The 23097-nt window shown below is 43.6% G+C and overlaps 1 protein-coding gene across 3 annotated transcripts in view; it reads left to right on the top strand.

Annotated features, from left to right (window-relative positions):
• Vwa3b (von Willebrand factor A domain containing 3B) overlaps positions 1-23097 on the top strand; it is a 195408-nt gene that overhangs the window by 96874 nt on the left and 75437 nt on the right. For all 3 annotated transcript variants that reach the window (XM_076557482.1, XM_076557483.1, XM_076557481.1), the window contains exons 10-14: positions 1296-1450; positions 6908-7046; positions 8097-8228; positions 15679-15777; positions 19274-19462. In XM_076557482.1, coding sequence (XP_076413597.1) covers positions 1296-1450; positions 6908-7046; positions 8097-8228; positions 15679-15777; positions 19274-19462 — 714 coding nt within the window. The remainder of the gene's footprint in view (positions 1-1295; positions 1451-6907; positions 7047-8096; positions 8229-15678; positions 15778-19273; positions 19463-23097) is intronic.

The raw sequence follows: 23097 nt of genomic DNA, 5'->3' as shown, positions 1-23097 counted from the left end.
TCCTCTCATTTCCTCCCCTCCCCTCCCTCCTCCCTCCTTTCTCATCTCTCTTCCTTCCCCTCTGTCCTCGCCTCCTTTCCCTCTTCCTTTCTTCTCTCACTCTCCTCCCCTCCCCTCCCTCCCCTCCCCTCTCCTTTTCTTATCTCCCTTCCCTCTTCCTTCCTTCTTCTCTCCTTTCCCCTCTCTTCCCCTCCCCTTGCAGGAATCACTGGCTTCTCCGAGACACAAATGGGATCACATGTGTACCTCTGACCTTGTCCATGACCTCCATCACAGGGCTGTCTATGGGGCAGAAACCTAAACATGCCCGCTGAGTTTAGAAGCGAATGGTCTCCCTGTGGAGATGGGTGCTAAGAGGTGTACAAATAAAGCAGAGATGAGCGTGCCGCCTGGCTATTTTTTCCTTGCACCGTTTCTGAGTGGCTGTTTCATTAGAGTTTTAGCCCCAAAACGCGAGCCCTGGGATTCCCCACAGAACAGGCTCACCCGTATCCCAATACCCCAGTTAGGCGGCGGTGAACGGCAGAGAAAGATGTCATCAACGTGGCTTCCGGTCACATTGCAAAGTATGGACAAAGGGGTTCATGGACCCCAACGTCTGTCTTTGGGGTACCGAATTGAACTGTAGGGTTCACACAGGAAGAACTGGGGTAGAAAGAAAAGGGTTGTACACTTCAGCAGCCCCAGGCAAGCTTGATCGGGTAGATCTGGTCTCAGTTCTGGTTCTGTGAGGTTTGAAGTTGTTACTGTCGTTGTTGAGAGGCGTGGTCTGGTTCCTGTAGGATGGTTACTGCTGCTGTGGGGGTGGGGCATCTCATTATAGAGTCCTGTGTCTCTGAGGCTCTGCTGTTCCTGGAATCCAGAGTAATTGCAGGGTTACTGTACACCTTGAGGCTCCTTTCTTTTCCGGGTTATTGTGGTGTGTGTGTGTGTGTGTGTGTGTGTGTGTGTGTGTGTGTGTGTGTGTGTCGGGGCAGATCTGGAACAGGACAGTGCACAGTAAGATGTTTCAGTTGCTCTTATTGGTCCTTATTCTTGCAGGAAGGTGCAATGTTAGCCATTATTATGTGATACTCAGGCACTCCTTCGGATATTAGCATGTCAATGTGCAGATTCATCAGGTGATGGAGTCAGAGACAGATACAAAATGGAGCCAGAGATGATCCGATTTTATTCAGTTTTTAGTTATTTTGTGGGCCCATGTGAGGAGCTGTGTTTTATTATTATTATTATTACTATTATTATTATTTGTTTCTAAGAACCTGCTCTAGCCCATGACTTTGTCCTTTCCTTAGGACACCAATAGGAAGACAGTTCATGCCAAATACTGCAGCAGATTCATCCACGTCCCCTGGAAGGATGGGACCTTGGTCCATGTCAGCATTACCAAGGAGAAGTGCAAATGGTACAGTGAGAGAGTTCACATAGCCCTGGCCAGGATCCAAAGGAGGTTGGTATGTTTGGATGTGGTCACTAGTGATCTAGTCACTCGTAAAATACTGGATGAGCTCAATGAAGTCAAGTGGCCAATAGATGTCATTGTCAAAGTTTCCATCTGATAGTTTATTGATGACATTATTAACCAAATGGAAACACCAGTACTCAGATTTCATCAGAAACAGATCAGGGAGGTGTTATTGTGCGTATGGGTGGTGCGTATGCATGGTGCATATACGTGGTGTGTATGCACAGTGTGTATGCGGGGTGTGTTTGCATGTGGAAGGGGACAGAGGTTGGTGTCTAATATCTTCCTCAGTTGCTCTCCATCTTGATATTTGAGACAAGGTCTCCCATGGAACCTGGAGCTCGGTGATTAGTGAGGCTGGCTGGCTAATGTCCTCCAGAGAGCTACCTGTCTCTGTCTCCCCAGGACTGGGGTTACAGACATGAGTCACTATACCTGGCTTTTATGTGGGTGCTGGGGATTGGAGCTGAGGTCTTCACACTTTTGTGACAGGCACTTTGTCATTGGAACCTTCTCCTCAGCTTCCAAAGGAGCAATTTTGAAGTAATGGCTATTAGGAGATTAAGAGATGCTTGTCTGTGCTTTGGTGGGTTTTGCGGGCCATGGGTATACTGCAGACTATATGGCATCTCTGCTCCCTTATAGAACTATTTCATCTCAAGGCAACTCCTATGTAGCTGTGACATATTGGAAAATAATCAGGTGAAATATATATATATATATATATATATATATATATATATATATATATATGTATATATATATTTTAGAAAACAATGAGAATACACAGTCTCTTATCTGTCTTTATCCTGCTGTGTTCTTTTATAATCTGCTATGCTCCTGAGTATGGTGTACTGATACCATGACCTCAGGGTTGACTCCATGTGGATGGTTTAAATTAACACCCTCAGGTTTCAGGTGTCAGGGGACAGCTTTAGACCATGGAGATGAAATTCATTTGGGGGTATCGGCCTGAGGTCTCAGTGAGCTGGAAAAATAAGAAATTAAAAAACGATGAAAATCCCAGTTCTATCACTTGCTGTTAGGCCCTGGGCAAGTTAGTTAATATCCTGGGCAAGTTAGTTAATGTCTTTTTGCATCTGTTTCCTTGATTATGAAGTGGGAATGGTGATGACATTTGTAAATCTGCTCTGTGGATTATGCCAGATGCTGACTCTAATAGGTTTAAGCCAGTGGCAGCCTTGTACAGCCATTTGAAGATGAATGTCCCCTCCATCCTCATGCCGTTTTTATTACAAAGCCATATGAGCAGATTCCCAACTGTCCAGTGTTTATACCCAGAGCCCCAGCATCTCAAAAGCCACATGGTGATGGATTACTCACAGGAAGCTGGCCCTGGGTCCAGAGTCTTCCTGCTATGGCTTCAGAGCTGACTGGTTTGTGTTTCCAGTCTTATAGGGGACACGCTGCTTGCAGCGCACTCCCCGCTCTGGGTCCCTTTGTCCCTTGCCTTCCTGGTGTCAAGAATAGGCAGAAGCTCTTTTCCTTTTCTATTTTCTGCAGAACCCTGAGAATTGGCACCATCTCTACCTTTTATGATTGGCAGAATTCACCAGTAACACCCCACTGAAGCCTGGAGTTTTCTTCTCTGTGGAAAGGTTTTGGGGCATAGAACTCGGAAAGCATCAACTTTCCTTGGAAAGTGTGCTATGCATGTCAGTTGCATTTATAAGTTTCATTTTGTTGGAAGCATCGTGCTAGTCATCCATGCTTACTGATTTCCTCTTTAGTTGTTCTTTAAATTATTGAGAAAATTGTCGAAATCCCTGAGTTATTTCTGTGTGGTTCTTTCAGATCTATCAGCTTTTCCTTAAGACTTCGAAACTCTGTTAGTTGGTGCATATATGTTGCAGACTGTTGTATCTATCCACTTGGTGGATCAGCTTCTTTATCATCTAAATGCCCTGTTCAACTCTGCTGAAATTCCTTATTAGGAAATGTACTTAATCTGATAGCTGAATAGTTAGTTACTCTAGCTTAACGATGATTATGGTCTCCAAGGTTTATCTTTTCCCATCCTTTTCTCTTTGCCAAGCTCTGGCTTGTAATTAACGGGGCTTCTTGGAGACAATGATTGCAATGTTGTTATGATTCATATTTATTAGCTTGGCTAGATTTAAATCTGGGATCTTGTAAAATTTTTCTGTCTGCCTTGTCTCCTTTTTGTTCACTTTTTAGCTTTTGCATTACCTTTTTATGACTCCCCTTGCTCTCCATGGTTGTCATATTAACCCTGTCTGTTGAAGTTTTGTCTTGATATGTGTGACTAGCTGACATTTGTGCTGTACATATTAACCTCCCAGTTTGCCTTCAGACAAGATCATGCCTCTTTGTGTATAAGAATATACAATGTCCGCCCCCCTGTCTTTTCCAGTTACCATGCACTTTATATGTACAGCTTCTATGAACCCAAGAAGGCAGTACAAATAGTCTAATGTCCTCATCTCATGACGAAGAGTTAGAACATGATGTATTTAATTCTGCTTGTTTCTGTTACTCTTTGCTCCTTTGTATAAATCCAGACTTCCACTGGGCTTTCTTTCATTTCTACCTGAAAAGCTTTGTTAGTATCTGCTCTGGTTCAAGTCTGTAAGTGATGAATTGTATTAGCCCTGTTAGAGTGAAAACCCCTTTAATTTGCCCCCCTTTTAAAAAAGATCTTTTTGCTAAGTATAGAATTCTAGTTTGAAATTTTTATTGGTTGTTTCTTTTTAAAATCTTCAGTGTATTCTGGCCTGTATGGTTTATAATAAAAAGACTTTTATTCATAGACTCTGAATACACTGTGAATTTTCCCATCTCTGGCTGCTTTTAATCACTGGGTTTCATCAAATTCACAATATACTTTGCTGTGGTTTCTTCTCTTCTCTTCTGTTGGGTTCTTTGACTCCTGGAATCTGTAGGCATGCTGTTTCCATCAAAATAGAAACGGTTTTGAATATCTTTTCTATTTCTCCCTTTCCTGTCTGCTGTAGAGTCTACAGACACACTTCTTGTATGTTACACAGTTTTGTCTTTCAAATTTTCTGTTTCACTTTAAATTATTTCTTACTGCTATGCCTAAAAAAATTCCCTGATCTTTTCTTTTGCTGTCTCTCTTGCTATTAATGCTATATAATTTACTTTTCACTTCAGATGCATCTCTCTAGGAGTCCCATTAAGGGTCTTTTAAATTTTTATCATTTATTATAATTTGTATTTATACTTGAGAATTCCATTACATATATGTAATGAAATAGAAATTTCCTCCTCCAATTCTACCTGTAACTCCTAAAATATCCCTGCTCCAGTTTTATGTCGTTGTCTTCTCCTGCTCCTTCTTCTCTTTCTCCTCCTCCTTCTCCTCCTCCTCCTCCTCTTCTTCTGCCCATATGTGAATGGTTATGGGGCCGTCCACTGGAGCATGGGGAACCTGTCTTGGAGAACATGCTCCAAAAAGAAGGAGTTCTCTACCCCCCACAGCTACCATCTGCTGATAGTTCCTCAGTAAGTGCTCTCCTGGGGCCTGGAGAGTGCCCCGCCCTCCGCCCCCAACTATGCTGGGATCCTGACTGACTTGGCTTATGCAGATCTTGTACAGGTAACCACAGCTGCTCTGAGTTCATGAGAACCCGTCCAGGTCTCAGCATCTCACGTGCCCTCCTCCATTCTCTGCCTCTTACATTCTTTCCACTTCCTCTTCTGCAATGTTTAGGATCTTTTTTTTTAATGCCTTCTGTTTCTCTTCTGGTTCTGTTCCTGGACATGCAAAACATATTTGTAGTGACCATGTAACACCCTTTTCTTTTCTGCTAATTCTGACATCTGGGTTGCTTGGGGCTCTATTTCTGTTGATCAAGTTTTCTACTGATTGTGGATATTCTCCTCCTTCCAGGTACACCTGAGAGTCATTTTCTAGTTTTTTTTCTGGATTCCAGACATTTTGAATTTTTACGTTGTTGGATGCTAGACTTTACTACATTTTTATATGTATTTTGCGATAGTGTTAAGTGGCTTAGACCCAGTTTGAGTTGAAGTCGTCTTTTTAAGTTATGTGAGCTCAAGTCCACACAGTCTTTGACCTAGGGTTGATTTGGTTTTACTGGTAAGGTAAACACCGTTGTGAGGATTCCCCTCGATACTTTGCTCTGACGGCTGGGAAAACGAACTGCTATTCTCAGGTGTATAAGCTCCGGGGAGCTTTGGATGATTTTTCTCCTTGGCTTCTCTAATTTCTTCACACACATGCCCTGATCACCACTTAACCCAAATCCCTAGGTTACCCTGCAGATATCTGGATTAGGAATCTCCCACCCACTGCTCCATGGCCTTCACAGTCTCCCTACCTTTCTAGACAGTAACTGCCATTTGGCATCTGCCCTACAAATTCTAGTTGCCTAAGACTTGCTGCCCCCCCCACTCCCTAAGACATTTTCTCTGTCCTCTTCCCCCAAGCCTCACCGCAAGGCTTTTCTTGACGCCGTGAGCTTCAGTGCATCCTGGGATGAGCTCCTGAGTACTGAGTGCAGCAGCAGCCCTGTGCGCACAACCACCTAGAACTTCGTTGTTTCAGGGTCCCAGGGTTGCTCAGTCCTGCTCACAGACCCTACAGGCTTCCGGAGGGAGCTGGGGAGCTGCACTCAGGACCTCTGAAGTCACAGCTGAGAGCCTCCACACCGTAGTGAACTAGAAGTAATGGCTTTCTTTATACATATACATATGTATATGTATATATATATATATATATGAATTTTTTAAATTCATTTCACATACCAAACACAGATCCCCCTCTCATCCCTCCTCCTGCTCCTCCCGCCAGCCTCTCCCCTACCCCACCCCCACTCCAACCCTGCTTATGGCTTTCTTTACATCTACTTTCCCACTGTATTGGTTTTCTTTGGTTTTGTGTCTGCTTGAATTGGTGGTGGGAAGTGGAGGGGCCCGATAAGAGGGCCAGTCAAAATGTAAAATTTTCTTTTAAAGAAGATTTCTTGTGTGTGTGTGTGTGTGTGTGTGTGTGTGTGTGTGTGTGTTTCTGTGTGTATGTGTGTGTGCATGTTTGCATATGTGCACATGAGAGTGCCTTCAAAAGCTAGAAGAGGGTGTTGGGTCTCCCTGAGATGGAGTTATGTGTAAAGTGCCTAATGTGGGTGCTGGGAACTGAACTTGAGTCCTCTGTAAGAGGTGCAAGCGATCTTAAGTGTTGAGTCATTTCTCCAGCCTCAAATGTAGTTTTTTTTCTACAGAAAAACAAACAAACAAACAAACAATAAAATAATAGAAAACAAAAACCTGAAAGTAAAGAATCCATTCGTCAAAGATCAGGCATAAACAATGTAGCAGAGCTCTGGTTCTGTGCTCTGGTTCTGTAGCCCTGTGTTCTGATGAAGATGACCTTGTTGTCCATAGACTCCATTTACTGTGATACTCTTTCCTGTCTAGGATTAAGTGGCTACAGGATGGGAGTCAAGTCCTCTTTGGAAAAGTGAGTGGAGATTGCATCTATGTCCTCATCGACACATCTCACTCAATGAAGAGCAAACTGGACCTGGTGAAGGAGAAGATCATTCGGCTCATACAGGTGGGGTGGGACGGTCACGTCCTTGTGCTGGGGCTGGTGTCTCATAGACACACCTCCAACAGCCATTGTCTGTGGTGGCTCTGGGCAGTGGACAGCACCACACTGCGCTAAAGAGTCCCTGAGAAAGTCAGTCCAGAAATGCTCCCCTTTGCCATTCCAGAACTCTCAGTGCTCCCTGGCAATCAGACCTGTCCTCTGTTGGGCCCTTCATGTCACCGTCACCCCTGGGTCGCTGAGGTGTGCGTCAGTACTTTCCGCCTGAAGCTGTGTCTAATCGACGATACGCAGAAATCTCTATTGTTTTCCAGATATTTATTCTCTTGAATTTTTAATTTAATTACCTATGTCTATTAGGGAAACTGTATGAACTGGCCCCAAAGTTGCAGACGGGTAGGGGTTAGGCCTGTGACGGAGACCGTTTCTGTCCCACTCATCTGGGCTGCCTCTGAATCATTTTCTTGGTAGCAGGTTGCCTTCCAAATCCAGTTTCCATACCTGGAACCAGGTTTCACAACTGTCATGAGTCCGTTGTGCTGAGAGTAGACACTGTTTAAGAAATACAAAATAGAGTGTGCATCCAGCTTCCCCAGGGGTGGGGGTGGGGGTGGGGGTGGGCAGGGGCCAGGGGGACATGAAGGCTGACGAAAGGCAAGCGAATAGGTCTGTACCAAATAATAGCCTTTCCCAAGAGGTGGTGGCCAATATGATGACATTTTGAATTTTCTTTCTTTAAGCATTTAACATGCTTATTTAGCCTAACATTAATATCAGTATTAAAGTCAGTATTTAATGTTACAGTACAATATGGCTTACAAACACATATGTGGCATATAATACTATCTATACTTTCATCTGTAACATCTGTAGAGGCCAAACATACAAACTGTATAATTTTGACTCAAATGCCTTTTTGCAGCAGAAATGTTTTTTTTTCAATTGAACATAATTTTTAGCTAGCTTTTAGAGCTAAAAATGGATATTCTAGAGACTCTCTTCATCTTTGCTTACATTTGAGTGGTTTTATGGTTAAATAATAATTGTCTCTTCCAGGAACAGCTGAGATACAAGAGCAAATTCAATTTTGTGACATTTGACGGTCAGGCAATTGCTTGGCGGGAAAATCTTGCTGAAATCAATGAAGATAATTTGGAACAGGCTGAGTCGTGGATTAGAGACATTAAGGTAAAATGTCTAGTCTGGGAGAAGTCTGAAAATGTCTCGTGTGTACTGAGTTTACTCATAGGATGGACATTATTGAGAAATGGATTGAGTTCCAAGAAAGGCAGTGTCTATACAAGGGCCGTTATTTGGCTACAAAGGTCACATTCATCCAATGTCATTAGTGAGTATCATAAAGTTTAGATAAGCATCTATTTATAGTCATCATCCCTCAGTATCCCTGGGAGATTGATTCCAGGACCTCCCCCGCATCTCATGAGAGCCACAGATGCTCAGATCCCTAATATAAAATGCTGTGAGATTTGCAGAGAGCCCACACAAACCCACCATGTGCTAAAAATCATCTCTGCACAACTCACAACACCCAGTGCAAGTAACAGGTGTTATACTGTATCATTTAGGGAATAAGAACGAGGGAAGGGGAGGGAGGAAGCCTGTATAGGTCCAAACAGACAACCTTTTATGTGTGTAGATTTATATATAGTATGCATATGCATGTTATGTGTGTCTATGCAGATTTGTGCATGCAAATGCAGGCATACATGAGCCACCGAGCTTGTGTGTAGACCAGAGAACAGCCTTGTGTGTTGGCCCTCATCTTCCGCCTTGTTTTAGACAAGGCTTCTTTGTTATTTGCTGCTTCCATCCACCAGGGTAGCTATCCTGTGAGCTTCTGGGAGTTCTCTGCCTTTCATCTCACCATAGGGGCGCTGAGATTACAGACGCACGCAATTGCAACCAACTTTTACATGAGTTCTGAGCATTCAAACTCAGATACTCATCATTTGCAGAGCAAGCCACCTTTCCAGCCTCAGATGCAATCACTCGAGAATGCTCAAGCATATGTACATGAGCGAGTGTGTGTGTGTGTGTGTGTGTGTGTGTGTGTGTGTGTCTGTGTCCATGCACATGCATATGTACTCATTCCACAGTTGGCTGGATCTGTGGGTGTGTAACCTTTGGACAAGAAGAGATGGCTCTCTTTCCAAATCTGTTCAGGGCTCAGGTTGCAGCCTCGTGATGAAGACAGATTTCAACAGATAATATTTTGGGTGCTCAGGCGTTCAGATCTGTCCCATCTGACACTCCATCAGTGTTTCAAAGACTCAAAGGGGCCACTGCAGCTGTTGCTAACACTGAACTTTGTTCAGAAGCAATGAGCTCCTGGAGACAGTACAGTCTGAGCATCTAAGGCTGAGAGCAAGAAGAGAGAAGAGGAGGAGGAGGATACAGGGAGAGAGTGAAGTCATTTCTCAGGTCTGCATTTTTCTTGGAGATCAGGGAAGCTGTTGTTTCTTGTCACATAGGCTACTGGGAAGGATGTTCTTCTAGAATTTTCTTTTGCCTTGAGCTTCTCTTAAGTTTGAATGTGCTCCAGAACCATATGGCATTCCAGATAGTTGAGAGACACTTAAATATCTGAGACAGAGCTGTTAAAAAGTTACTTAAAATAGCTCACTGCTTGAGTAGAGTCCTAGATTCGCTCAGCAGCCACACCAGACAGTATCTGAGCTCCCAGAATCCTGACTGATTAAAGCAGGCCCAGGCAGACCCTGGGATGTTCCCAGTTCTTTTGGGATTGTTTGTAAATTGGGAAAGGAAGGAAGTATGTTGAATAAGAAGATAATATCTTTAAGTAATTGGATATCTTATTCTGGGATAGAGTGTCAAGGTCATACTCAACTTATTAAGTTTTCAGTATTACCAGTGTTCTCTTCTTTTTACACACTACCAGTAAGAGCAACTGTGTTGTTAACAGAGAGCTTGCTGTCTAATGAGGTATTATGCATTCAATCTTATTGGGTGAAAACATAACTGGGTTCTGCTTTATTCCCATTGGTACTATTAACAGAATGCTAGTTCAGTTTAATTAGAGCCCATGAGATTTTTCCACTTAAACATTTCCGACTACAGTAGCTCCTTAGTCTCCCCCAGTAGGAAAAAGCTTCTTGGTCTTCCTTGGATTTACATGATCTTGACACTTGAAGAACACCGATTGATATTTTCTAGAACATTCTTCAGATTTTTGTTTTTGTTTTGTGACACTGGGAATTGAATCAGAGCTTTGAACATACTAGGCAGGTGGTCTCACTGAGCTTCATTCTTAGCCCTTTAATATTTTTGGTTTGAGGTTAGGGTTGCTAAGTTGCCTAGGCTGGCTTTGAACTTACAGTCTTCCTGTCTCAGTCTCTTAAGTAGCTGGGATTATAGGTGTGTGCCATGATGCCTGGCTTCTTCTGAAGCAATCTCTTGTTGTATAGCCCAGGTTGGCCCAAATTCAGCTTCCCATGAGCCTCCCAAGTGCCAAGATTATAGCAGGAATTACTGTATCCAGGCTACATTGACTTTTTTTTTTTTTTTTTAAACAGCCACCCTGTTTTCATTAGGTTTCTGTATTGCTGTACAGTTGAATTTCTGTGATTCTGCTCTTGGATCATTTCTTTATTTCTGCTGGCTCTGAGTGGGCATTGCTCTTCCTCTTGAAGGTTCTTTGGTTAATAACAAAGCTTGCCCTTGGAGGTGTCTCCATTGTCCCAGCATAACCTACTAATGGGCACAGATTTCCCCACCAGCATGGTGGGGACTGCATTCTATGGATTTAAGTGTTTTACTTAATTTTCCATAATTTTTAGTAAGTTTTTGATTTTTCATGTTTTTTTTGAACCATGAATTATTTAAAACCCATTATTTGATTTCCAAGTGTAGGGAGATTTTCAAGTTGTCTTTCTATTGTTAATTTTGATTCCATGATGGCTGAAGGCAAACTTGGCTTGATTTAAATTATTCTTAAATTTGTGAAGAGTTTCATAAAAATTGAAAACTTACTAGGAGTTATGAAAGATTGAGTAAAACACTTAAATTTATAGCGTGTAGCTCCCACAGTGCTGACCATTAAAGAAAATAAGCATAATTGGTCATTTCTCTATTGTTGTTTCTTTTTCAGTGTCATCAAAGTTTGCTTTGTGTATTTTGAAACTCTGCTGTTTGGTGCACATATATTTAGAGTTGCTGTCTTTGTAGACTGAGGCCTTTGTCATTAATGTGCCCTTTGTCCCTAGTAATTTTTTACTGCCCTAAAGCATGTAGTGAGTCAGGCTTTGTAGTACATATACATCCCAGCACTTAGGAGGTAGAGGCAGGAGGATGATGAGTTGGAAGCCTTCTTATACACCTAGCAAGATCTTGTCTCAAAAACAAAAATAAAACTGCAAACAAAAGCCAACAACAACAACAAAAAAAACAACCCAACCCCCCCCCAAAAAAAAAACTAAAGTGTGCTGTTAACATCGCTATTCCTGCTTAAAAGAGTAAACCTACAATGTGTATCACTTTCATCCTTTTATCTCCAGTTTATCCATGTTGCTGTATTTGAAGTGGCTTTTTTGTAGACATTAAGGGATCTGGTCAAGATTTTGTAAGTTCTCCAATCTCTGCCAAGTAATGGGGTATTAAGACCATATGTATGTATTATTGCTATCTAAGGCTAATAATGTCTACCATTTGGTTGTTGGCTTGCTGTAGAATCCTTGGTTTCATTCTTTTCTCTTGCCTTCGCCTGGGTCCTTTGGGCACTTTCAGTGTTCCATTTTAACTTATTCATTTTACTTCTTACTGTAGCACCTTGTGTGGTTTTCTGAAAGCTTTTTCTAGTGGCTTTCTGTATGCAAAGTTGTCATGTATCACGGCTCCTGATCCTGATGTATTATGACTTCAAGCGAACAAGCCTGATTTCAGTTTACACCCCTTATGCTCCATACATATTAAAAGTGTGACTGCAATGGCCTTTCTGTATACAATCATTATTGGTATGCAACCTGCTTAAACTGTAACACATGATTTGAGAAATCCGGGGAGTTAAGGATGGTCTCCTGGAATGACTTCCATGCTCAGGGTTTGATTTTCTATTATTGTTTCTTTTGAGTCATAAGCTTCCATTAGCCACCCTTTAAAGATGAGACTCGGCAGTAGAGTCTCATAGCTCTCCATCAGCCCCGCAGTAGATATTTTCACCAGATGTGAGTTACGACTGGAGATTGATTTCTTTCAACACTTGAAACAAGTTGGGGCACTTCCTTATGTCTCTGTGGTTTCAGAGGAGAAGTGGCTGCCACCCAAATCGGAATTCCTTAATGGGTACTGTAATATGCTGTTTCACTTTGGCTTTTCATTGGGAGGGGTTTTTTTGTCATTAATTTTCAGAAATTTACATACAATGTATGTACATACAGTGTATCTAGCTATGATTTTCACAGATTTTTAACCTTTTGGGGGGTTTTCTCAGCTTCTTGAATTATAGTTTTTATAATTTCAGCAAATTTTATTTTGAGGATTTTTTTTAAAAAAAGGTTTATTTTCATTATTTTAAATTATGAGTGTGTATGTGTGCATGAAGTGGGAATGTGCATGTAAATGCAGGTGCCAACAAAGATAAGAGGTATCACATCCCCTGGAGCTGTCACACAGGATTGTGAGCCACCCAGTGTGGGTGCTGTAAAATAAATCTGGGTTCTCTGTAAGAGCAGTATACACTTATAAGCCCCAAGCCATCTCTCTAGCCCCTTGAGGATTTTTTTAAAGCCCTTGTTTTTGAATATTTTTAAAAATTCTTCACTCTTTTTCTGGAACTCTTGCAGTATTAATAACCTATCTGCTTTATTGTCTCAGAGACCTCTGAGGGCATCAGTTGGACCACTTTTCTCTCAGACAAAAGAGCTATTTCTGGTTCTTTGTGTGATGAGTGATTTTTCTTTATTGCATTCTGGGAAATTTTTATTATGTCAGGAGCCTCTAATCCCATTGAAGTCTTCTCATTTAGCAAGCAGACACTGTATTTAGGTTTAGCCCGTTGGATCTGGCTTACATTTGTGGGCTTTTGTTCCGGGGACAGTTTGGTTTTCAGAGCCCCCTCCCTCCCCCTGCCATGCTGTTGGGACTCTCATTCACTTCCTGCACGGTGCCCTCACAGGGGTACAAGGCAAATCCCTGGGCTGCCGGTGGCTGGTGGGTGACCTTCCGGGGGACACGGGAGTCGAATTTGCTGAGTCTGAGTCTCCTTATTCCATAGGGTAAAAATGCAGGAACAGCACCTGCTTAGCCCGGGATATACACAGTAGATTTACTCAGCGGATGTTTTTATTATCTTCAGCGCTGCTACCACTTTTATAACACTGTGCCTCATGTGGATGCTACAGCAATAAACTTCCTTGTCCAGTCCTGAACAACATAGGAAATGGGGCCTCCCACTGTAGTCTCTATTACCTGCTCATCCATTCATCTTTTAGTTGTCTTCTGATCCAGCTCTACCTTGAGGCGTCTTTAGCTATCCACTCAGTCATGCAGCCTACGCCCTGCGTCTCGGGCGCAGTGTTAGCATGGTGCTCGGTAGTATCTCCAGGCTCTCAGCACTGCCCTGGGTGCCCCTCTCAAGACAGGCTTTGATCTGGTTTGGTAATTTGCCTTCTCATCCCAGCATGATGCATGGCAAGTGGGTCTCGGGTGCTTATTAAATACCCAGGGAGAGCTCGTGGAGGCTAATGGAAGAGGCCCAGGGCAGCGGAACTGCGTGGGAGGACTCGGAGCCTCCCTACCTGTGTCTGGGCTTAAGCAGCTCTCAGCAGAAAGGGCATTCAAGGCCCACAGTGAAGCTTGATGAGATTTGGATATGAGCAGGATACTTGTCATTCTTTTGGCTACCAGTCCCCCATCTTCTCATCCTGATTCCTGTAAGGGAGATAGAACCTGTTCACCATATGGAAGCTGAAACTCTGGCCTCCATTCAGCTCAGGGGCCAGTTACGGAGCTCAGGCACCCAAGCTTGGAGTAACCTCCCTGGATTTGAATTGAGAGACAGAGACTCCAGGTGGTGAGTCTGCCCGAGAGAACCATGACCGTGGTGCCATATGCAGACCGCTGAAGCTTCTTGGGTGGCAGAGGTGGTGGGCTGCTGGTCCACCTCATGTCTGACAGCCCCCGGTTTGGTGAGGCTAACCACAGCATCTGGTATCCTGGTGGTGTTGCAGTGGAGCCCTTGCCAGGCAGGCTTGCAGGAGGCTTGGGGCCCCTGCTCTATGGTGTGAGGTCCCAAGCTATGGGGTTTTTTGTTTTGTTTTTTTTGCCAGATGGCAATACTGTGCGCCATCCAGATGTCCTTTGCATACATTCCCTCTTGCTTGGATCAATCACAGTTGTTTTTCTTGCTTACAACTCTGGTTGAATTGATACCCTGGGTCTGAGATGAAGGAGAAGGCTTAAGTAGGCTTTGGAAATCTTGAAGTTCTGTGTGTCTTACTGACAGAGATGATATCTTGGTAAGAGTCATTTTTGGATGTTAAGCAAAGTGCTTTCTAGCGAATCTACATTTATCTGATCTCATCCCATTCTGTACTGATTCATGAGATTTTCAAATTTATAATTGTCTGAAGTGTTTGGTGACATTGTTAAAAACCTATCATTATTTCCCCCTGACATACAAAGTGTATATTATTTCTTTTTTATACAAAGAATTTCGGATGGTATTATGATTAATGTTATGTATAAGAGAGAAAATAAGCCATAATTTATTCTCTTTGATTGATTATGATTTTAATTTATACAGTTAGCTCTCAGTAGCCATGGAGAAATGATTCTAGAATCAGCCTTTCCCCATGGATACCCAAATTGACAGATGTGGCTCATACAAAATGGAGCATGTTTTCATGTGAACTGTGCATATTCTTTTATATTTTTTCAATCACCTTCAAGTTATTTATATACTTACGAGAGTACAGTGAATACTTACTATATAATATATTATTTGGGGAATAATGAATTTTTTTTGGCATTCACTATCTGTGTAATTTTCTTTCTAAATATTTTTAACTTGGTTGATTGAATCTCAGGGGTATGGAACCCATAGATCCAGATTGCCAGATATATTTGTTTGTTTTTCTGCCATGCACAGAGCAGAACATCAGGACCCCATGCATTCACATAAGACCCAATAATATGCCATGCATGTTAAGGTTGGATTTATGCTAGAAACGTTCATGTGTTCGTCATTAGAGCATCAATAAGACCACACTCAAGATTGCCAAGTGCTGGGTGGCATGAATAAATCCTGAGTTGAAACAAATATGATCCCAACTGGGATACATTCGGGCTGCTTGATTCAGCCCTGCTGACAGAGTTAGCACCGTGCACAAAAACACACAGATGAAATTGCATTAAGACCCCTGTTGTCAAAACAGGAAACCCACAGCCTCGGCTTAGAGCAGACCTTGGACTGCCTGGCTAGAGATTCTGATGGCAAACCTGGGGATTTGGCTTCTTGGCATTGCTGGTCTTAAATCATTTTCTCAATGAAATTTTGTCTCTAATTTCAGATGCTCTTTTTCTTTTCTTTTTTCTCATTGAGCAGAGAATACATTTCACTTTCTTGTGCAATCTCTTGAATGTCTTTTTTCTTCCCCCATAGGTTGGAAGTTCCACAAATACCCTGAAAGCCCTGAAAATTGCTTTTGCTGATCAAGAAACGCAAGCCATCTACCTTTTGACAGACGGGAGACCTGATCAGGTACTGATTCAAACTGCTAATGAAGACGAGTTGAAGAATGCCCTGAAAGGGACGGCTGAGAGGGGGACTGAGATCTTTACAAAGGACATCACAAGGCAGAGAAGCTGATCTTGGTGACTCACACCTGTCATGCCACTTACACAGGAGGCTGAGGCAGGAGGATGGCAAGTTCAACAACTGCTTGGTTATGGGATGAGTTCAAGGTCAACATAAGCAACTTAGCAAGAACCTGTCTCAAAACTTTGTTTTGAAAAACTTAAAAAGAGGGTTAAGAATATAGCTCAGGGATGAGTACTTGCCTAAGTATTCAAAAGGCTCTGGGCTCAATATCCAGGCCCCCTGCCCCCCCCCCACAAGAGATACTGAGAGCTATGTCCCTGGCATAGGGAACCAGTACTGAGGTAAGAAAAGACACCAAGGAACACCCTTGACTTCTATAACTGAAGAACGTTTATGGCATAGTGATGGCGGCTGAATGTTTGTGCTTAATGTGACCCATATTCACCGACCTGGAGACCATGCCCTGGGAAGGAGATGCCTGCCTTCCATTGCACACTGCTTTATGTCTTATGACAAACGAGGACCATGGAGATTGCTTTCAATTTCGTTCCTTTGAGGACTCAATCTAAACATGTCACCAGGCAATGTCCTTGGTCCTGTCCCTCATTTTAGCTTCACCCTCCCTTAAACAAAAGCACACCTTTCAACTGAAACGTTCTCGGCTTTGTTTAGCCTGCCTGGAAAATATTTGAAAAGTTTTAGAAGAGCCTGTTCTGTTTCTTTCGAGCTTTGTGAATGAAAGACGAGTACTACAGACATTAAGTAAATATGAGGATTTTCCAGGCCAGCACAATGTAAATTGACTGCTAAAGTGAATTAGTATCAGCATGTGTCCTGCCTCGGAAGATGTTTACACGTGCAGACTGCCTGTTCTAAAATACCCTGTGTCAAATGACTCAAGGATTAAATACTGAAGCCACCGGATTTTACTGCTGCATTAGATTTATGGCAGAGAAGTGGCATGTTAGTGAAATTTAATTTGGAATGCCTTCCCTGTCAACTTTGCGGTGATTTCTATTCAGAAGCAGTCTGTGACTCTCTTGTGTGTCCTGGGGGGTGCCAAGGTTTGAGGGATCCTTGCCTTAGGGAAGTTTACCTTTAGGGAATGTGCTAGATGTATACAGCTCATTTTGATACAATCCAGGGGCTGAGATTGTCTGGTCTATGACTAGCAGCACAGAGGGATGAATTTAGCTATACAAGATGGACAGAAAACCAGAAAAGGTCCTCTAGTAGAGGCGGGCATTTGTACTGTGTCTGGAAAGGAGAGAAAAGGCTTTCTGAAAAGAGGAGACCAAATTGTCCTGGGTGGTAGGTACAGAAGGGTGGGCATAGGGGTGGGAGGGTCACGCTCAGAGGAACAACCAGGGCACGATCGAAGTCTGATGCAAAGATGTCGTGCAAGTTAAAAGGGTGGGTGTCACCTCAGTGGGGAAATTTCACAGAAACAGAACCTGTTGCCCCTCCATAGTTTGGAAACACGATGCCCCAATAATGCCAGGAACAAGTCAGCTGTGCCAGAGCTTCTGCTGGGACCTCGACAAGGGCCTGTAAGCAGTGGCAGCTGGTAGCTGGGGAACTGGGGAGGGAGGGACTTCCTTCAGAGTCAGGAATCAGCGGGACTTGGTGCCTAGTTCAGGAGCAGGCAGTGGGGAGAGGAGAAGGCTGGAGGTGGGGAGGAAGGGGTTAACTACCTTTTGGCTCATCCTATTAGTAACCCAAGTGGAATTTCAATAAAGAGCAAACAGGTCTGAGGTGCTGGTGAGCAGATAATCTGTATGCTTGGGCTGCGTGGACGTCCAGAAACCCCCCAAAAATATGAGGAGGATGGTTCAGTAGCTCAGGGCTTCCCGCACAGCACAGCCTTCCATGGATCTATACTCTCACATCAGTATATCCAAAGGACATTCATGTAGCTTTCTGAGGATCAGTAGCTTTTCTGAGAGAAACTGTGGGTCATTTAAACTTGGACAGCTGGAGTCCAAATGACAGTTATCCAAAACGGAACTTAGAGATGCTTCAAAGTGTTCGGTGTTCGTGTTTACCTTTTCCCACGTGGGCCTCTTTACTTTGCATTGCCTCGGAGATTCTGTCAACAAAGTAAACCGATATCAGATATTTGTGTTCTGTGTAAAACAGGTTAAGAAGGTCCCGCCCAGCCTCCATGGTTTTAGTAGTGGAAAAACAAGTCCAAGCCAACACATGGCTGAAGAGCCCCCAGGATCGCTTAGGACATTCTTCCTGAACTTAGCTGGAGGGAGGGAGAAGCCCTTGGGGGTGGGAATGGGGTGGATTCATTTGTTTGGTAGTTTTCTCCACCTTTGAGGAAGCTCACTGTATAAGGCCAGTGTGATTCAAAATACTCAGCGGTCTTTTCTTCTTGGATGAACACGTGGATGTCTGGATCCACTGACATCCGCTTACTGGTCGTTTCATGGTCAGACCAGCAGCGTTAGAAGGCAACACACATCTTTAAATCTCATCATGTTACAAGAATTTTAGAAATGTCGGTCTTCATTAAGGTGGAAAGAGTCTATTACCCAGGTGTCCTCTGGTGGGCATGGGCGAAGTCTAGTCCAGCTGTGGCTATGGTTATTTTAGGACTCCTTCAAAGTTGAAGTCTTTACAAATGGACGGGACAAATAATTTTGCAACCTTCTAAAATGAGAATAATGGATAAAGCCTAACATGAGCCTATGAAGTCTAGGGGGTGGGCAAGTCATAGGTAGGGAGCCTGCCTGGGGAGTCCTTAAGGAAGCAAGGAAACCCGGTTTCCCACTTTCCCACTGCTCTGGGTTGATGATGGAGAGCAAGCTGCTCAGCCTCCTCTAAGGGGCTGACGAGAGCTGGCAGCCCCTGTGAGGAACACAGAGTCCCTGGGCTGAGAAAAGCTCCCTCACTGTTTCACAGCAGTGCGAGAGGCTGTGGTCCTCCACTCCATAGCCCGGAGGAACCTGTCAGTAAGCATCTGTGAAGAAGCAGAGGTTGATGGTGACCTCTGGAGTCTTCCTCCTCAGTGCTCCCAGGGTATGCACCAGCTGTGGCAGTCTTCAGCAGGTAGAAGATAGGAGTGGCCGTGGCATTCCACGGAGGTGGCATTCCACGGAGCTTGCTTGCAGTCCAGTCCAGGGCAGGCCATTTCTCTCCCCAGCTCTCTCATGCCACAGGGGGGCGCTGGAACACTGTTCCAGCTTAGCACTATGGGGCCTGGGGTTGGGTGTAGACGGTGGGCTTACTTTGTTGCCTTGGGTCCCCGTGCTCTTTGGTCGGTGGTTTTGCATATTGAAGTGAAATAACAGATAGATAAAAGGTCACTCTCTGTACCAGCAATTCCTAGCTCAGAATTTGACCGCCTATGGCCAGTACTAAGAGTTTGTCGCATGATACCTTTTTCTTTCTCTCCTACCCTTCCCCATGACCCTGATCATCATTTCAGCCACCAGAAATGGTGATGGACCACGTCAGACTTTTCAAGAATATTCCCATCTATGCCATTTCCTTCAATTACAACGACAAGGCTGCAAATGAGTTCTTGAAGGAGCTTGCGTCTCTGACTGGAGGAGAGTTCCGTGCTTATGATTTTGGTTGCAAGAATCCTGTCATTCAGGATGTTGAGGATGTTCAGGTGGGGACTTGACACGTGCTGAACAAGGGTCTCTGAGATCAGGGCGGCACCAAAGCGGGGGTGGGGTGGGGTGGGGGCTGGGGGAGGGGTTAGGGGAGGGGTGTTGGGGGAGGGGATTGGGAAAACTGCAGCCCTGTACAAAACCTTGCAAGTAGCCAATGCACTAATGATACACCAGGGTTTCTCCAAATGTGGCCCAAGGATCTCAGGACACTTGTGACAATGTGGATCACATGGTCACAGGTACAAGCCAGGAAGTCGTATAGGTGTATAGGCCCAAGGATCTTAATGAATTTTATTTTCTTCTTTTTTTGTGATAGGAAGCTTTAAATATGCACAAAAATATAAAAACACATGGATCCAATTTAACCACCACTCAATTCAGCAGTTAGGAACATTTTGTCAAAGCTCAGGGGTCTGTTTTAAAAACAAGGATCCCAGAAATCCATATGTAAAGAGAGGGTTTTTTTTTTAAATTTTTTTTTTTCGAAAATAGATATTATTTAATGTGTATAGGTGTTTGCCTGCATGTATGTCTGTATTCCGCATGCATGCCTGATGCCTATGGAGGTCAGAAGAGGGCTTCAGGTGCCCCGGAGTTACAGATGGTTGTGAGCCACCATGTGGCTGCTAAGAATCAAACCTGGGTCCTTTGTAAGAACAACCAGTGCTCTTAACCACTGGGCCAGTTCTTCAGACCATGCATATAATGGCTTTTAACTACTGCTGTATAGACACATGTATGTCAGAAACATTTAAAAAAATTTCAGGTGCTGAATAGCTCCTAACTCCTCAGGGGATGGAACCATGTGACCATCTGATAAAGCAATTCTCTCTGAAGGGTGAGGTGGGAAAATAAAGAAAGTATTCCCCAGCCCTCCAGTCTTGGCCTGAGGGAAGTGACTCTAGGAACTCTGCGGGAGGAACGTGGGGCTGTTGCTTTTTTGTCTTCTTGTATAAGCACAATTCAGAAACGGATCAACACTTAGACTGGGGAGACTACCCGAGTCAGGACTGGACCAGGCAGGGGACCAGAGGGAACTGTGCTCTGAGATCACCCAAGGCTGGGAATAGTGATGACTTGATCAGTGAGAATGGGAAATCTCGTCCTCCTTTGGGTATTTTGTAGAATACACAGAATGGTGATGCTTCCATAGTGGAAGTCTTTTTTTTGTTTTGTTTTGTTTTTCAAGACAGGGTTTCTCTGTGTAGTTTTGCGCCTTTCCTGGAACTCACTCTGTAGCCCAGGCTGTCCTCGAACTCACAGAGATCCACCTGGCTCTGCCTCCCGAGTGCTGGAATTAAAGGCGTACGCCACCACCGTCCGGCCAATAGTGGAAGTCTTAAGGACAAAGCTTGAAAGGATGAAACTATTTTCAAGTAACTTAACTATATGCAGCATAGAACAACTCCCCTAAATAATGACAGGGAAACAAAAATGTCTACATTGTCTGGAAACCAATCAAATATTACCAGGCATGCAGAAAAGCAGGAAAGCATCTACCTATAATGAAAAAAAGCACTGTAGCTGATGTTAAGGTGTGTGTGTGTGTGTGTGTGTGTGTGTGTGTGTGTGTGTGTGTGTGTGTAGTGCTAACAAAGACAGCATTGCTTTGGTGGGTGAATAGCTGCATAAACCATTGGAATGGTTGCAGGAACGCCCAGGCACAGCATTCTTGACTGCTTTTGGACAGAGGTTCAAAACAGTTCCAAGAAGGAAAGGTTGCCTTTCCAACAAATAATTGGAACAACTGACCATGCACAGATAAAGTGATGAACCTCAACTGAAATGCGGATCTGTCTGCATGCACATAGAGATCATGCACATGCAAAGTAGATCATGGGTTCCTACCCCGACTCCCCTCAATGAAGGACAGGAACCTGTAAATGTAATAAACACTTTCTGACCCAAGTTGCTATTGGTCAGAATGTGGTTTTTTTTTTTTTTTTTTTTTTTTTTTTTTTTTTTTTTTATCACAGCAACAGAGAACAGACTGGAATAGCCAGCCTGGGAAATTTAATGAGACCTTTAAGAAAAACTTAAAGATGGTCTGGGAGATGTAGGTCAGTGGTAGAGCACTTGCCTAGCAGGTACCACATCCTGGGTTCACTCCCCAGAGCCATAAAAGCAAAGAGTCCACTTAGAAAATAAACCTGCAGACGACCACATGCAGACATTCTCCTGAAGAGGCCTCACGGATGTGCTGAATAAGCACCTGAGAGGGGGCTGGGTACCACCAGCCTTAGAGGAACCCAAGCCGAACTCCAGGCCCTGTCACTCCATGTCCATCAGAATGGCAGAGGAGGCTGAGTGCTGGTGGGGTGAGAAACCAGGTCACTAACACACTGCTGGCTGGAGTACAAAATACAGGCACGCTGAAAAGCAGTCTGGCAGTTTCTATAAAAGCAAAATATTTAATTACCGTATGACCTGGTCCTTGGTCTACCGGGCATGCATTTCAAAGAATGAAAGCTTATGTTCATATAAAGTATAAGTAGCCCTACATCTGTTTAAAAAGTGAGTTCATAGTTAAATGGTTTCCTCACAGGTGGCTCCAGCCCCAGATGATTTCACTGCTGAATTGTACCAAATATTTAAGATGAAAGTAATATCAGGTCTAGGGCTGAAGGTGTAGCTCAATGGTAGAACATTTTGCTTAGCACGTACAAGGATCTGGGTTTGATCCTCTGTACTGGAAAGGAAGCTGATCTTTGGTGATAGATTCTTCATCGTGCAGGAATGCAATGCTAGTTTAACATTTAAAAATCAACATATAAGATGCCATAGCAACATGCTTATTTCTGTATTTATTGTTTTATTTTACATGCATGAGCATTTTGCCTGCATGTGTGTCTGTGCACCACATGCGTGACTGGTGTCCTTGGAGGCCAGAGGAAGGCATTGGTTCCCTGGAACTGGATCACAGGTGTTTGTTCCTCTGAGAGAGCGGCCCGTGCTCTAACTGCTGAGCCATCTCTCCAGTCCAGTATTGTTATTTTTATTTATCCTTTGAAAATTTCATACATGTACACATCCTCCTCTATTCCCTTTGAACTCCCCCAGGACCCACCGACCCATCTCCTTGCGACTTCTTGTCTTTTTAAAGAATTACTAATGGCTTCCTGAGTCCAGTTAGTGGGGACCATGTGGGAGTGGGTACGGGGCCATCTACTGGGTCCTAAGCAGCTGCTAACAGCCAATCATTCCTCAGCTTCTTAAAGACAAAACAAAACTTAAGTCTAGAGAAATGGCTCAGAGATGAAGAGGACTCGTTCCTCTTCCAGAGGACCCAGGTTCGGTTCCCAGCACCCACATAGCAACTAACAACCAATGGTAACTCCAGTTTGAGGGGATCACACACCCGCCTCTGCCCTCCACAGGCCCCAGGCACGCATGTGGTACACAGACATACATGCGGATAAACCACTCATACATGTAACATTAAGTAAATCTTTGTAAAAATATAGTCATTTCAATTTATACATTAAAAACTTTTTACCAGATTCCCTGCACGTTTCTGTAATAATTAAATCCTCAAATATGCTTGCTCTCGCCACTTCATGCATCAGAAGTACAGGGAACGAAAGGCACCAGAGTGAAGAGAAGTCTAGCTTTATTTCCATTCAGCAGCATC

Source organism: Peromyscus maniculatus, chromosome 21 (genome assembly GCF_049852395.1).
Source record: "Peromyscus maniculatus bairdii isolate BWxNUB_F1_BW_parent chromosome 21, HU_Pman_BW_mat_3.1, whole genome shotgun sequence".
Classification (NCBI taxonomy): Eukaryota; Metazoa; Chordata; class Mammalia; order Rodentia; family Cricetidae; genus Peromyscus; species Peromyscus maniculatus.
Note: the sequence above shows the minus strand (reverse complement) of the source record. Positions and strands in the feature narration are given on the sequence as shown.